At 36.9% G+C, this 13,948-nt stretch overlaps 1 protein-coding gene across 1 annotated transcript in view; it reads right to left on the bottom strand.

Moving 5' to 3' along the window:
- Cntnap5 (contactin associated protein family member 5) overlaps window positions 1–13,948 on the bottom strand; it is a 948,142-nt gene that overhangs the window by 705,187 nt on the left and 229,007 nt on the right. The window contains exon 3 of the mRNA XM_069989436.1: window positions 8,783–8,976. Within this exon, the coding sequence (XP_069845537.1) occupies window positions 8,783–8,976 (194 nt within the window). The remainder of the gene's footprint in view (window positions 1–8,782; window positions 8,977–13,948) is intronic.

Raw genomic sequence — 13,948 nt, 5'->3', positions numbered from 1 at the left:
TTGAAATGGACCTGTCGCTCAAGTGGTAGAGTGCTAGTCTTTTGCATAACGCTCAGGGAGAATGTCCAGGTCCTGAGTTCAAGTCCCAAGTTTGGTACACACAGAGAAAAAATAATAAGCATATGACATAGTTGCTGAGAAGCCAAGGTAACTTACACATGGTCTGTTTTGGTTTGATTCATCAAAATCCCCTCTCTACTCCTGGGAACACCTCTGGCAGTTCTGTGTACAGAAGAGGCCACCAGCACTACTCATACAAATGCATGCTGTGGTGCAATGTCATTCATTTGCCTTTTTAATGGTTCTGTACATCCAGTGAAGAAAGAAATCACATCTTAAGTCCTTTCGTATGCCCAACACCTAGCCCAGTGTTGGGCATATCATGAGAGCTTAAAAGATATATGTTGATGGTAATGAGATTCTCACTCTCAAATTGTTTTCTGAAATTGGTAGGCTTAAAATACTATATCAAACAGTGATCAATACTCAGGATGTTCTAAGCCAAATTGGCAGAATAAATGTGTATAAATTACGGAGATAGGAGAGCATCTCCCAGAGAATTTGGAAGTCACTCAAGGATGAAATCGGGGAACTGATGACTAAAATGTATAATCCATTGTTTCAATTGACCTCTGCGAGAAAAGTGCTAGTGATGAATGGGAGCCCTTCACGTTCAGACAGACTCCAGAAAGCTTAGGGAAATCTCATTAGAGCGCACAGGCCTGAGGAGTTTATTTTCAAGGACTCGGTGGCTTCATGTTTGAAGAAAGGCAAAACACTCTTCATAAGGGTAAATTGTAAACTGAATATTAATGAAATGGGAGACATGCGGAGGGATGTGCAAGACTAATGAGTCTTGAAATCAGCCATGGGAAGAATGGTATTTGAGTATTTGGAGACTTTGGACTGTAGGACAGCTCTGCTAGCAAACAGCATTGAAATCATGACTGAAACAGACAGAAATTAATATTCACATTTGTGGCTAGGAGATCTGGAAGACTCTTCTATAGGAAAAGCTATGAACTTCTTTTTGTCAGTATAAGGATTTGAATGAAGGACCACATGCTGGCTAGGCAAGCATTTGAGCCAAGCCTCTGGACCATAGAGATGCTTCTGTTCACACTGCATGAGAAAACCATTGCAATTCCATGTGCAAACATTGGCAAGAAGATGAAATATTTTCTGGCTGGACATTATCCTTTCAAATCTAATCCTAATAATCTCTTTTTCAGAATCCTCACAAAATATCTCAGACCTGGAAACTAATCCCAACCCACTCTGAAACAAATAGTAATGGCCATATCACTAGATTCAGAGCCAGAAACAGGAATGGTACAAAAGGAATTGGCTAGATATACCATGTTAGAGACCAAACTCCAGGCTCACTTTGCCCCATGAAGCTACCATATTAGATTAGTCCATGGGTCACTTGATCTTCCACATTGATTTAATTTACTGGACTATTTCGCCATTCACAAATAATGGCTTCTGAATACTATTCCTAAGAGAATATCAGTTCTCAACTGCCATACCTTCATCGGGGAGTAAGAATAATCTGGTAAGTCACATGTTTAGAATTCATATATAGGCAGAACTGGGGTTTTTGATTCTATTGTTTTACTTCGTATATAATAAAGGCTATGTTCCCTGACCTTTTTAAACCTAAGTATCTTCTTTAAAGGAAGCATTTTATCATATTGCCATAAAATGTAAATCACATCTCTCATAGTCCTGAATTTAATGTCAGAGCAGGAATGGCTGCTACAGTACCCTGAAATTCCTGATCTATAGACTCCCAAAAGATATTGAAAGTAAATTCAGTAGGGCCTTTGAGATGTTGTCTTATGAGCTTTGATTGTTTCCTTGATAGGTGATAGCAAAGGTACTTGCTCAGTCCCAGCTGAACTCAAAGTTGCCTTTCCCCAGTGTCACATATTGGCATGGTCCTTGTATCTATCACTGAAGATTTTCCATTATAACACAGAAGAGGTGATTAGAACTGTGTCATCTTAGAATATGTAACTGAATCAAACAGAAGCTATTTTAAATGATGAGTTCAATGGAGACTAAGAAGATATGAGTGACCATGTTAGCAAAAGAGAATGAAGAAATCGCTTCTCACTCTATACAGAGGAACAAACCAGCAGCAAATACTTGCCTTAATTCAGGAACTGAAAAGAGCTCACAACAGTGTATTTGCAAAAGACAAATAAAAAGCATTTAGCTTACAAAGGTAGATAATTTTATCATTGATAACATGCAGATAGTGCTTAAAAAGAAAAAGCAAAGGATTAAGAGAAAGAACCACTTTAAAACTGAGATCTTCACAAATCCTTTCTAGTTCTTGTTTTTATATTTGTGACTGTAATTGTAAAAGGACAATGAAAACATTAAGGTTTTAAGATGACATGGAAATCTTTAGCTGTGAAAGAATGACATTTGATTGATAGAAACTGAGTTAACTTTTACTATATCTACAAAAGTGGGTTGGAAAGGCAAATACTTTATTTGCTTCAATAAAGAACTGAATGCTAAACTTAATTAAGAGGGGAATCAGCACATGAGTTATGATTAGACACTGGAAAAGGCTCCTCTCTGGTGATTTTGGTGGCTTGAGGATATTATAGGGAAGAGAGTTGAGATAAATTACTGGTTTTTACATCCAAGAATCATGGTGAAAAGTCTCGGTGTCAGGGCTAAGACAACGATAGTTAATGCTGAGATGAGGAAAACGCACCGTTTGTATCTGCTGGTAACATCTACTTTGTGGGTAGAAAATCAGTGAATTCTTATAGATGTTTTTGGCCCAATCCTAGTAAGAACATATTAAAGTCAAACTACAAAACAAGTCAGCTACAGGAGAAATCAAGACTAAAAAGTATTTTTTATTTTGCACCTTAAATAGGGCTTCTGTGTCCTCACCTAATATTCTTTCTATAAGAACAATTTTACTAGAAAGTTGTATGTGGGGAGGAGGAGTGTAACTTAAAACAATGACAGCTGCCAAGAGCTAGTGGCTTACACTTGTTATCCTAGCTACTTGGGAGGCTGAGGTCTAGAAGATTATAGTCTCCAGTCAGGAAAGTCCATGATTCTTCTCTCCAACTAAGCACCCAAAACCTGAAAGTGTAGCTGTGACTTAAGTGTCGAAGAGCTAGCCCTGAGCAAAATAGCTAAGGGGCAGTGTTCAGGACTGAGTTTAAACCTTAGCAATGGTTAAAAGAAATCAGAGTGATGACTTCAATTGCCCCTGATATTTTATAAAAATTGGTTGAAGGTTGGAAATAGTTTAGTCTGGTATGAGAAAAGGGGAACTATTTCTGGTTGTCATAAACAAAATCAGAAGAAATATGGCTGATTAGGAAATAAAAAAACTAGATAGGAAAGCATAAACACGGCTCTTTTGGAAATATAAAGCTGCCAACTATTGTAAAATAAAGCAAAGTACCTAGTGTATGTAGAGGGGAAACCATGGCATTTCATATGGAAAATGCACAGAGAGATTCCTGGCTTGAACAGTCAGTTACAAAGAATGTAGAATAGAAAGGTTATTCACAGGCACTCAGTGTCAGGATGCGTTTGTTGAATCATAGCTTTGAAAAGAGAAAGGAAAGAGGAAATGGTCATCATGAATTTAATTAAAAAGATTCCTTTGTTCCTTTGAAGTTTATACATTTGAGCAAACGCTGGTTGGCGTTACTGTTCAGTGAGAATTTTAATATTTACATTACTACAGTATGTCTATGCACCGCAAACAGGAGGAATTTCGGAACTGCTACCAATTCTAAAGATTGTTGCTAACTTTGTCCCTGAGACACCTTCACGCCTGGTTATTTAGTGAAGCAAGGAGCTCCAGGTTGTTCATAAATCATGATGCATCACCAAGCGGCTGCTTGGTGGCCTCGTTCATGATCATTCCATTCAGTGCCAGATCAGAAACTCTCCAAATTGGATTTTTAGGGCATGAAGTTTCACTCTTACACATCATAAAGGTATCTTTTTATTCGTGCATTGAAGTGAACATTGTGAAATGAAGTAAATCTTTTGGTACTGGTAATTTAAGGTCCCATCTATATAATGTATTTAGTTTACATTCTTTAGAAAACTATTTTATTGGTAAGCATTATAAAAAGTATTGTTTTTTTTCTGTGTGTGTATGTCTGTGTGTTTGAGAGGGAGAGAGGGAGAATGAGAGAGAGGGAGAATGAGAGAGAGAGAGAGAGAGAGAGAGAGAGAGAGAGAGAGAGAGAGAGAGAGAGAGAGAGAGGAGAGAGAGGAGAGAGAGTAGTAGAAGTAGTAATAGTAATGAGGCCCCCAAACATACCCTTAGCTTTTCTTAAGCCACAGTTCCACTTCTGGATTTTTGTTGGTAAATTGGAGATAAAAATCTTACTGATTTGTTTGCTTGAGCTGGCCTCAAACTGCAGTCCTCAGATCTCAATCTCCTTAGTAGGTAGCATTACAGGCATGAGCAAACACAGCATACTGCTAAAAATTGAAGCTTTCCAAAAAGAGTAAGTGATGTATATGCTCAAAAGATTCCCCATGTACTTAATGAGCCATTCTTAATTAAGTTTTTGCTAGACAGGTATTGGATATATCTGAAGTGTTAATAGAACCAAAACCTTCTTTTTGTCTATTGCTCTTGTTTTACTATATGGCCTAACACTGATGAATCTATAAACTTGCTACTAACTTGAAACTGACAACAAAAATACAGAATAAAAATTTTAATCTATTTCATCCATCAATATAACCTGAAGCAAATACCAATGAATATTATCCATGAAGCACATTGAACATATTTTATGAAATGTTTGTAAAATTTCTTGTTCTTCTGTATATCAACTTTATAATAACAATAAAAAATTTAAAAAGAATAATATAAAATTTGACATCCAAAAAATGTCCTTGAGTCACAGTCTGGTATATTTTTCTATTGTTCCAGAGTTTAGAGACTAGGCTATGTACACAATACAGTTAGATGCCATTTCTATTTTTTTACCTATATATTTAACAATGTGTTATTTTATTTTTGTCAGCTCAAGGCTAGCACTCTACCATTTGAGCTACAGCCCCACTTTTCTGCTTATATGGTGCTGAGGAATCAAACCCAGGGCATCATGCATGCAAGGCAAGCAACCTATCACTGAGCCACCTTCCCAGCCCCAGCAATGCATTATTAAACAGGAGCGTTGATATATTTTTACATAGTAAGTCTCACAAGATTAACATTTCAGATGAGAAAAGTAAAAAGAAAATTGTGATTTTTTATTTTTTCCGGTTGTGGGGCCTGAACTCTGGGCCTGGGCAGTGTCCCTCAGCTCTTCAGCTCAAGACTAGCGCTCTACTACTTGAGCCACAGTGCCACTTCTGACTTTTTCTGTTTATATGGTGCTGAGGAATAGAATCTAGGCCTCATGTATGTGAGGCAAGTGCTCTACCACTGAGCTACCTTCCCAGCCCAAAAATTGTGAATTTTTTAAAAAAGCAAATATGTGAAAGAAGACACAGCAGTATTACTATCAAATATTTCTAGAAAGATTATAGTACCATCAATTTCTGGTTGAGCAATTAGTGTATCCATCCTCTTTTTTTCCTTTCTCCTCCTCCTCCTCCTCCTCCTCTATCTCTTCCTCCTCCTCCTGCTCCTCCTCTCTTCTTCTTCCTCCTTCTCCTTTGTACTGATTTTGGGGCTTCAACTCAAGGCCTGGATGCCCTCCCATCGCTTTTTCTCTCAAGGATGGTTCTCTGAGATTTGAACCACAGCTCTATTTCTTGTTTTTGGGTAGTTAACTCAAGATAAAAATCTCTCAGGGTTTCCTTCTCAGGCTGGATTCAAATTGGCTTTTCAGTTCTCAGCCTCGTATGGAACTAGAATTGTAGGCATTTGTGCCTGGCTTCAAGACTTTCTTATAGGTATAAAATTACCTAAGGACACAGAACTCCTGAATAACATACTGCCCTACAGCAGGTCCAAAAGAGAGATTTTGTTTGTTTGTTTGTTTTTAAAACAACTTTCTTTTGCCCATTTCTAACACCATCTAGTTCTAATAATTTTCCATGACTCACAGGAGAAGGTTTGCAGACAGGACCTGATTAGGAATTAGTCAGAATGTTGTGGCACCAGAACAATAAAGTGTCACCTTCCTAAACACACAATTGTAATAGAGACAAACCAATCAGAACATAGCCCGGGCTATTAAAATCTGTTAGAGGATTCAGGGTGGTGATCACATAAGCACACAGATAGATAGAATTCAAGGGGGCTACAGAGGCAACAGCTGGCAGTGGAACTGCAAAATGGGCAGATATGGTTTGCATTTAAGAGACAACACTCAAATAGCAGAAGCACTGTGTGGGCTCTTCCTACCATGAGCAACAGCAAAAACATTCCCTATTAATGGGAATATTAAATCACCAGAATTTACAGAATCTCTTTTTGTGTTTTGCTCTCTTCTCCCGCTCTTTCTCTCTCTCTGCCCCCCCTCTGTCTCACATACACACACACACACACACACACACACAAACACACACACACACACACACACACACGGATATTTCACATTTGTTTACAGATTTAATCTGCAATAGGTCTGCAGCAGTTGCATTTCCTCAATACTATTTTAAATCGACTCCACTTTCCCACACAGTCACCTAGATACTATAAATGATTTTCCCTGGAGGTCCTACTGAATATCATTTTATTTTACTCTTGAAGGTAGAAGTTATGATAACCCATTCTTGAATCATTTCTTCTCATGGTATATATAACTGATTAACTGGTCCTAAAGCTTCCAGTCTTCCAGCATCCCTGCAGGCACTGCACTGGGACCATCCTTGGGGAAAATATAGCTGGAAATCAGTGTCTCTTTGCACCCAAGATCATTACCTTTTCTGTTCTCCTTGCAAAATATTTTTACTTATTTGTCCTAAAATGTTATGGATGTTTGCAGTAGAAAGCGGGGCTTCAGGACAGTCCCTCCCTCTAACCAGGTTCTAAGAGCTCTCTGAATTACTGTGGTGCTTTTAATCACCACATAAAATGTAGTCCCATGTATCAAGGAAAATTAGGCTGCATGAACATATGACCAAAAGACTCCTGTGTTGAAGAAGCTTGGAATCATTTGGAAACAAATATAAACCAATGAGGCTTTGAAGTAAAAGGGGCCTTCTGCCAGCTCTTTCTTAAGCCTAGAAAAATTGTCGTCCCTTTAAATACATCCTGATCCAAAGGTAGGCTGAAAGCAGGTCATTTGCTTCTGAAGAAAATGAAACTTGTTGTTTTTTAAAAAAATTGAGACAAAATAACTCAAAACTGCAACTCCATCCATAAAAACAACCAGTTCTGATTGAAAATGCCAGAGAAAATAAATAACCTCACATCTATCCGTCCCTCTACAGTCAACATAAAATCTTAAAATTGTTCCTTAAAGTGGAAGGTGTGACTATTTCTCACTTGAAACTTAAAAACAAACCAAACAAAAATCTGTTACACAAATCTTTGGGGACTTCAGCATTGAGGAAAAAAATTCGTCCTCAAAGCCCATTTTTAAATGGAAGAAAAATCAAGTCCCATAAGAATATTAGAATCTAAAACAAGTCAGGCACTGGTGGCTTACACATGTAATCCTAGCTATGCATACGTGTGTGTGTACACACACACACACACACACACACACACACATACACACACACACACACCCTTAATACAAAAACCTGAGTAAAGATAGATTGAATAAATAAGTTTAGTATAATTTTCATCTAGAGCCTAAATGAAAAGTAGATAATTGACCAATAACAATGTTATTAAATTTCTATTAATTATTTTATTTAATATCATAATTCTAAGACTTTTCAACAAAGTAGGGCTCACACAGGATTTTGCAAATGCAAACAATAACACAAATCTTCATTGTCTGTCATTCATTTAAAGGGGGTGACAACTGGGGAGATATTGAGAAGGAAAGAATTCATTATCCATAGCCAAATTTTCACATTTTAAGTACAATTACAATTTTAAAAATGATCATTTTCCCCCTAAACTAAAAGTAACAACCTAATATGTTACTTGACTCAAAGCAGCAGTTTGTGAAGACAGATATAGGTAACGCCTATTTTCTTTTCACTTTGTTATCAGACGACCTTTTCATACACTGAAGTCAAAGTGTGGAGCTAGAATTAGGGAAAAACATGTTTTATACCTGGTAGAAAACTCCCTATTACTATAAGGCGAACATTGCTTACAATGACAGGATAATTCTAAACATTTTTTTTCACACTCTCAAGTGGTTTTCAAATCTTCCATACAAGGCTGATCAGCATAGTGGCTTTGAAGTCGTACCAGGCTATGGAGTCCCCTAACAAAAGAACAGCATTGCTCTATTCCAGACAAGTGAAAAGTTACAATATCTGAAATGACTGACATATGGTAAGTAAATGATAGATACAAACTTAGGAGAACTAAATGATTGCATTAACAATCTGATTGGTTATATGTTTCTCTCTTGTTTTAAAGAAATATAAAGGGAAACTCAATCAGCAAGTTCTTCAGGTTGCTAGCAATGGAGGAACCCAGTAAGCTCTTTACAGCAGACTACTGATTTCCCTAGCAAGTAAAGCTATGCTGGAGATAGAGCTTATGTGGTATCTAATTATTTCTGAATGAGCTCTCAACTACTCTTAAGCTACCAACAATCGAGGTATGGGGAAATGACAGAAGGCCACTCATTACCATTAGTACCACCAGTTTTATTCATGGGAAGAGAGAAAGATGTCCTACCCAGATGCTGTCTTCTTGCTTGTACTGTTTCCAGTTGCGCCCTGTGTCGCTGAACATCAGGCTGTAACTTGTCACCCAGTCAGAGCTTCCATATCTTCCCTGTGTGGCCACTGCTGTTATCTCCACTCTGTTCCCCAGGTCCATCTGGAGCCACTGTTGGGCACTTGAATCTGCTGGGGACCAACCACCAGTTCCTGGAGTGGGGGGGGGGGGAAAGTTGTAGTAAAATCTCATAAAGCCACAATTTTCATCTGCTAAAAATCAATGAAATAATGTTTGGCTAAGACATTCTTGCTTCTCAAAATATGACCCATCCTTCTCTGCTTTGGACTTAACTCTGAATGAGTATTCACCATATTTCCTCCCTCAACTATTGGTAACTTCAACTTTTGGCTCTTATTTTTTTCTTATTACCCTAGCATTTGATTTTACATACAGATAAACTACCTTTATTTTTGCTCTGCTATCTGCTCTCTTTGTTCTTTTTCTTACTTATTTTATTCTTCTTTATTCCTCATCTTCTTTTCCTTTCTTTGTTCACTATCTCTCTATGAAATATCCATGGCCAAAACTTTTTACTGTGGGGAGAGATGTGAATACACACCAAGGGACAAGATTCTTTCATACACCCATCATACACTGAGCATCAGGACTAGGAGCTCTATGAAATGAAAGAGAGAAAGAATGAAGGAGACAGGCAAACAAAAACATGCAATGTTGATATGAAGGAAGACTTTTCTTATTGTGAAAATACTGTACAGAGGGGTTACAATTACATGAACAAGATAATGAGTACATTTCTTATCAAGCATTGTAGCCTCCTCCTTTGTTTCCCCTTCCCATCCTTCAAACAAATCGTTTAAATAGGGATACAGGTGGACCCATTGCAACAATGAGATGTACAAGTCATTATGTCGAAAACGAACTTCTCAACTGAAGGAAGACTTTTTAAGTGGTAGACACAAGAGAACATGAGCTCAGAGACAGACTGCAGGTGCCAGAAGGTATCAGAAGGGCCACCTATAGAAATTAACAGAGAGTTGAAATTTGAAGTAAAGGTAGTTCTATTCCCAGGGAAAAATATGGGTAATTGAGTAGTGATCAACCAGGGTAGAGAACACCATATATTCTGTGATACACATGAGGTTCCATGTCTTCAACATAGAGAAGCATCTCAACTTATGAAAAGAGCCATTTGGTCCCCAAATTTTGTAATTTATCACACTTGAACTTTGGAGGTCAATATTGGCTCTTATTTAATGTGAAGATTTGTGACTTATGTTTTCTGTTTCCATTTCATGAAAGAAAAAGTCAATATTTACTTCTACTGAATGAAGAGTTCACAAATCTGAAGAAAGGCAAGCTATAACAGGTTGCTTTATGATATAGGTAGGAATAGCATAAAGAAACCCATTTTGTTGATCACTTTGCCTAGGGTGTAAGGCTGGAGAATTAATTAAAATTTTTATTTAGAGGAATAATTAATAATTTTTTTCCAATTTCTGTCATTGAAAATCATTTCAGTGGTACTACAGTCATCTTTCTTGCTATCAGTTAAAGAAGGGACCATTCAGATAGAGTGTGTGTGTGTGTATGTGTGTGTGTGAATGTGTGTGTGTGTGTGTGTGTGTGTGTGTGTGTGTGCATAACTTTGAACCCAGGGATTTATGCACACTAGTCAGAAACTCTACTGCCTGCATCATACCCTCAGTCCTAGATCTTTTCTAAGCTCTATACTACACAGTCCCTCATCATACAAGATTTCAATATGTGCACATAGTCACTAAATCTACTGGTACTGTAATAAGTATCTTCTCTTTCTTCCATAATAATGGGTGCACCATTTAAAACTTTAGCTTCAAATAGCTGTTATTATAACTATAGCAATGCAACTAAGTTATGTTATAACAAGAATGCAATTGGGAATAAGAATGTGACACTTTTAGCCAGCATAGTTGGTTTGCTTTTGTTATTATCTACTATTGACAAGGTAATGGCAGAACCCTGAAAGACAAGATCCTGGATCTCTTCATTGTTATATGGATGTAATACCTATGTACTCATATTAACATTCATGTGTATACATTAACACAAAACATAAATAAGAACTAAATATCTCATGTTTAAGCCATTGTCATATAATTTCATTTCTACTGTAGTTTAGTCTATTTAATAACTATCCAGAGGTCCTAAAAATGTATGCAGTATTCTTATTATATAGGTGAAGAAGGATGTCTAGCAAGTTCTAACAGGTTTAGAACATTAGCAACTGGAATTCAGACACATTGAGGGGACATCATGCTATTCACGATTATTCTTTAACAGAAAAAAATTGACTCTTAAAACTGCAGAAAATGAGAGAAGTCCCCAGGAAAGTATATTTGAGCAGGCTTACTTAGATATTAGCTATACAAGTGTATATTTATTACCTACTCTACTATCCTCAATACATCTGCAAGTCTTTACTCCCTTTAGCTTTCCCTAACTTCTTAAATCTCATAGGGAGGGAGAGAGATACAAAATAATTTTTCCATTTGCTCATCATTCATATCTTGTTCTTCCTGCTACCATTTCAGAAACTTCTATATTGTAACGGATTAAGTGTTGGGGTAGAAAAGCAAAGTTGTTCAACAATTTTTTTAAAAGCATGATTGTTTAATATGATAGAAAAAATTACCAGGTGACTTCTGAGTAAAGTATGAGTGATTCTGTAGTTATATGGTTTTTGCATACAAAATTTTCTCCCTACCTTGTGTATAAACTAAGAATTTTATTATTCATGTGTGATTTACTTTTTAGAACAGGCTATACACAGCAATTTCAGTAAAATAATATATATGGGAATTTGAGTGCTAGAAATGCAATAGAACTTTTGCTTTTGGGTTGATCATAATTATTTTTGAAATGATAATCTTCAGGCCTTGCCATTCCTCTTACTTCCAATACTCCACAAGTAGACTTCTTAAGCATGCTTTAGAATCGTTTTATTTGTTACAATTTGAATGTAATAACAATTTATACTGATGATGGGAAAGACAATGAAATGATAAGAACTTCTTGGAAAATAAAATAGTATCACAAAGGAATGGGCTACTCAAACCCAGTCAAATTAAACAAATCCAAAATTTTTAAAAATACAAGAGATTTAGTGCTAAAAACATTTCTTCAAATCTGTCTAAAGAAAATCACACCTCTCTTTTGTCCACAGTAAAAACTAGTTTATTAATCCTCCTGAAATTAGCCAAAATGGAATAGTCAATCTTAGCATTCATTAACACATCAAGTTAAAAATATTCTAAACCCAAGAGTCTCAGCTAAAGCTCTTAGAATGGAAGGCCACTCCCTGAGTGATAATTGCCAAGGATGCTACTCCTGCTGTTGAAGATGCTCCCTGAATTACAGCTAACAGGCCAGATACCCAGAGTTGCCATGGTTGCTATGGCAACATTTTGTTCCTACCACCAAACAATAAATGTGTTTTCACAAATGGTGAGAGTGGCCTGAAGCTACTATTTGTTGTATCTCTAAAGACAACTACTTGCTTCCTGCTTCTGAGTTCTCTTTAAACTGGACATATAACATAAACACTAGCCTATGTATATATTTGGAAACTAAGTATCAGCTGTAATTGTGACCAAAGACTAAATGACTATTAATTGTAAGCATTTTCATAAATCTTGCAGTTTGAGTTTAAAATTTTTTAAATAGAATTTGAATTTGAAGGAAACAAACTAAATTTAAAGGAAAACTCATCTCACCTTAGATCTTTTTTTTTTTTTTTTTTTTTTGGGTCCGGTTGTGGGGCCTGAACTCTGGGCCTGGGCGCTGTCCCTCAGCTCTTCAGCTCAAGGCTAGCACTTGAGCCACAGTGCCACTTCCGGCTTTTTGCTTATGTGGTGCTGAGGAATCGAACCCAGGGCCTCATGCATGCAAGGCAAGCACTCTACCACTGGGCCACCTTCCCAGCCCCTCACCTTAGATCTTTACAGCATCCAGAACATAGCCACATACCCTCTAAATCACTCTCAGAATCTTTGTTTTTCGATCTAGGAATAATTTGGAGGGTTTCTTAATTTATTTAAAGTATGAGGTTATTTGAGTGTCACATGATCTGATTCAAGACCCAGAACTACTCCTGAGATTAGATTGGATGAGTCTTTGCAAAAGTGTTCACACACCCAGAATGGTTGAGTACTTTCCCGGATCATATACCAGTACACAGAGAGCAGTGTGCTTAAAAGCACACCATACCACTGACGCTCCTTTCTCTGCTGTAGAGAGGTTCTCACCAGCACCTACAACTCACTGTTTTGCTCACCATTCCCTTTTCTTTTAATAACAATTCTCACTAGAGACATAATTTCTATGTCTTCATGACAATCATCAACAATATTTTCCTCTTTCTTAAAAAACAGCCTGACTGAACCAGCTAAACAACCCAGGTTGTATGGCTGTAGACTAATACAATCTAGCTCCTCTCATTTCTAATTCTTGCCTAAAATTTCAAAAAGAATTAAAATCTTATAGACTTTAGAGAAAGTTCTTATGGAGAATTACCCCAAACCTTTTAAGCACAACAATAAGCCTGGGGAATTAGACTTCTGGTCAACCTTGCTTTCAGTATTCTTCTAGACCAAGATACTAATCACCAACAGTGAATTCCAAACTTCACATACTGGTATATGTTTCAAGAAAAACGGGAACAGCAGGAAGAAAACACTCAAAAAAAAATTCAGCTTCTGTACTTATTGCCACTCCTCACTATCAAAGGGAAATGAGGATTGATGAATGTCACACCTCAGAAATGGCGATAAAATGGTTTCTGCCAAGAGATACTCCACAACTGTCATTCAAAGAACAAAAGCACCTATTTAAGTCCCTACCAAATTGAACTGAAACAGTCATAAACAACACATAGCATTTTTCACAATAAATCTATTTTAAGCACATAGTGTGGATATTTCTTAAAATTTCACCAAAAAAATAATCCAGGGAAGAAAAAGCTTTTCAGACATATGCTTGAATATAAGATCCTGTAAACAATAAAACACACTCACAAATGGCTGACATGCTGGTTAGAATGACTAGCTTCATCATTAATTTTCAAATACTTGGTGCTCTGGTAAGCCAAGCTTCAAAAATGTTCACATCAGAAGTGGTGCTGTG

This window comes from Dipodomys merriami, unplaced genomic scaffold (assembly GCF_024711535.1).
Source record: "Dipodomys merriami isolate MVZ:Mamm:240054 unplaced genomic scaffold, mDipMer1.0.p SCAF_38, whole genome shotgun sequence".
NCBI classification, from domain to species: Eukaryota; Metazoa; Chordata; class Mammalia; order Rodentia; family Heteromyidae; genus Dipodomys; species Dipodomys merriami.
The sequence above is the reverse complement of the archived record's forward strand: the minus strand, read 5'-3'. Positions and strand labels throughout refer to the sequence as shown.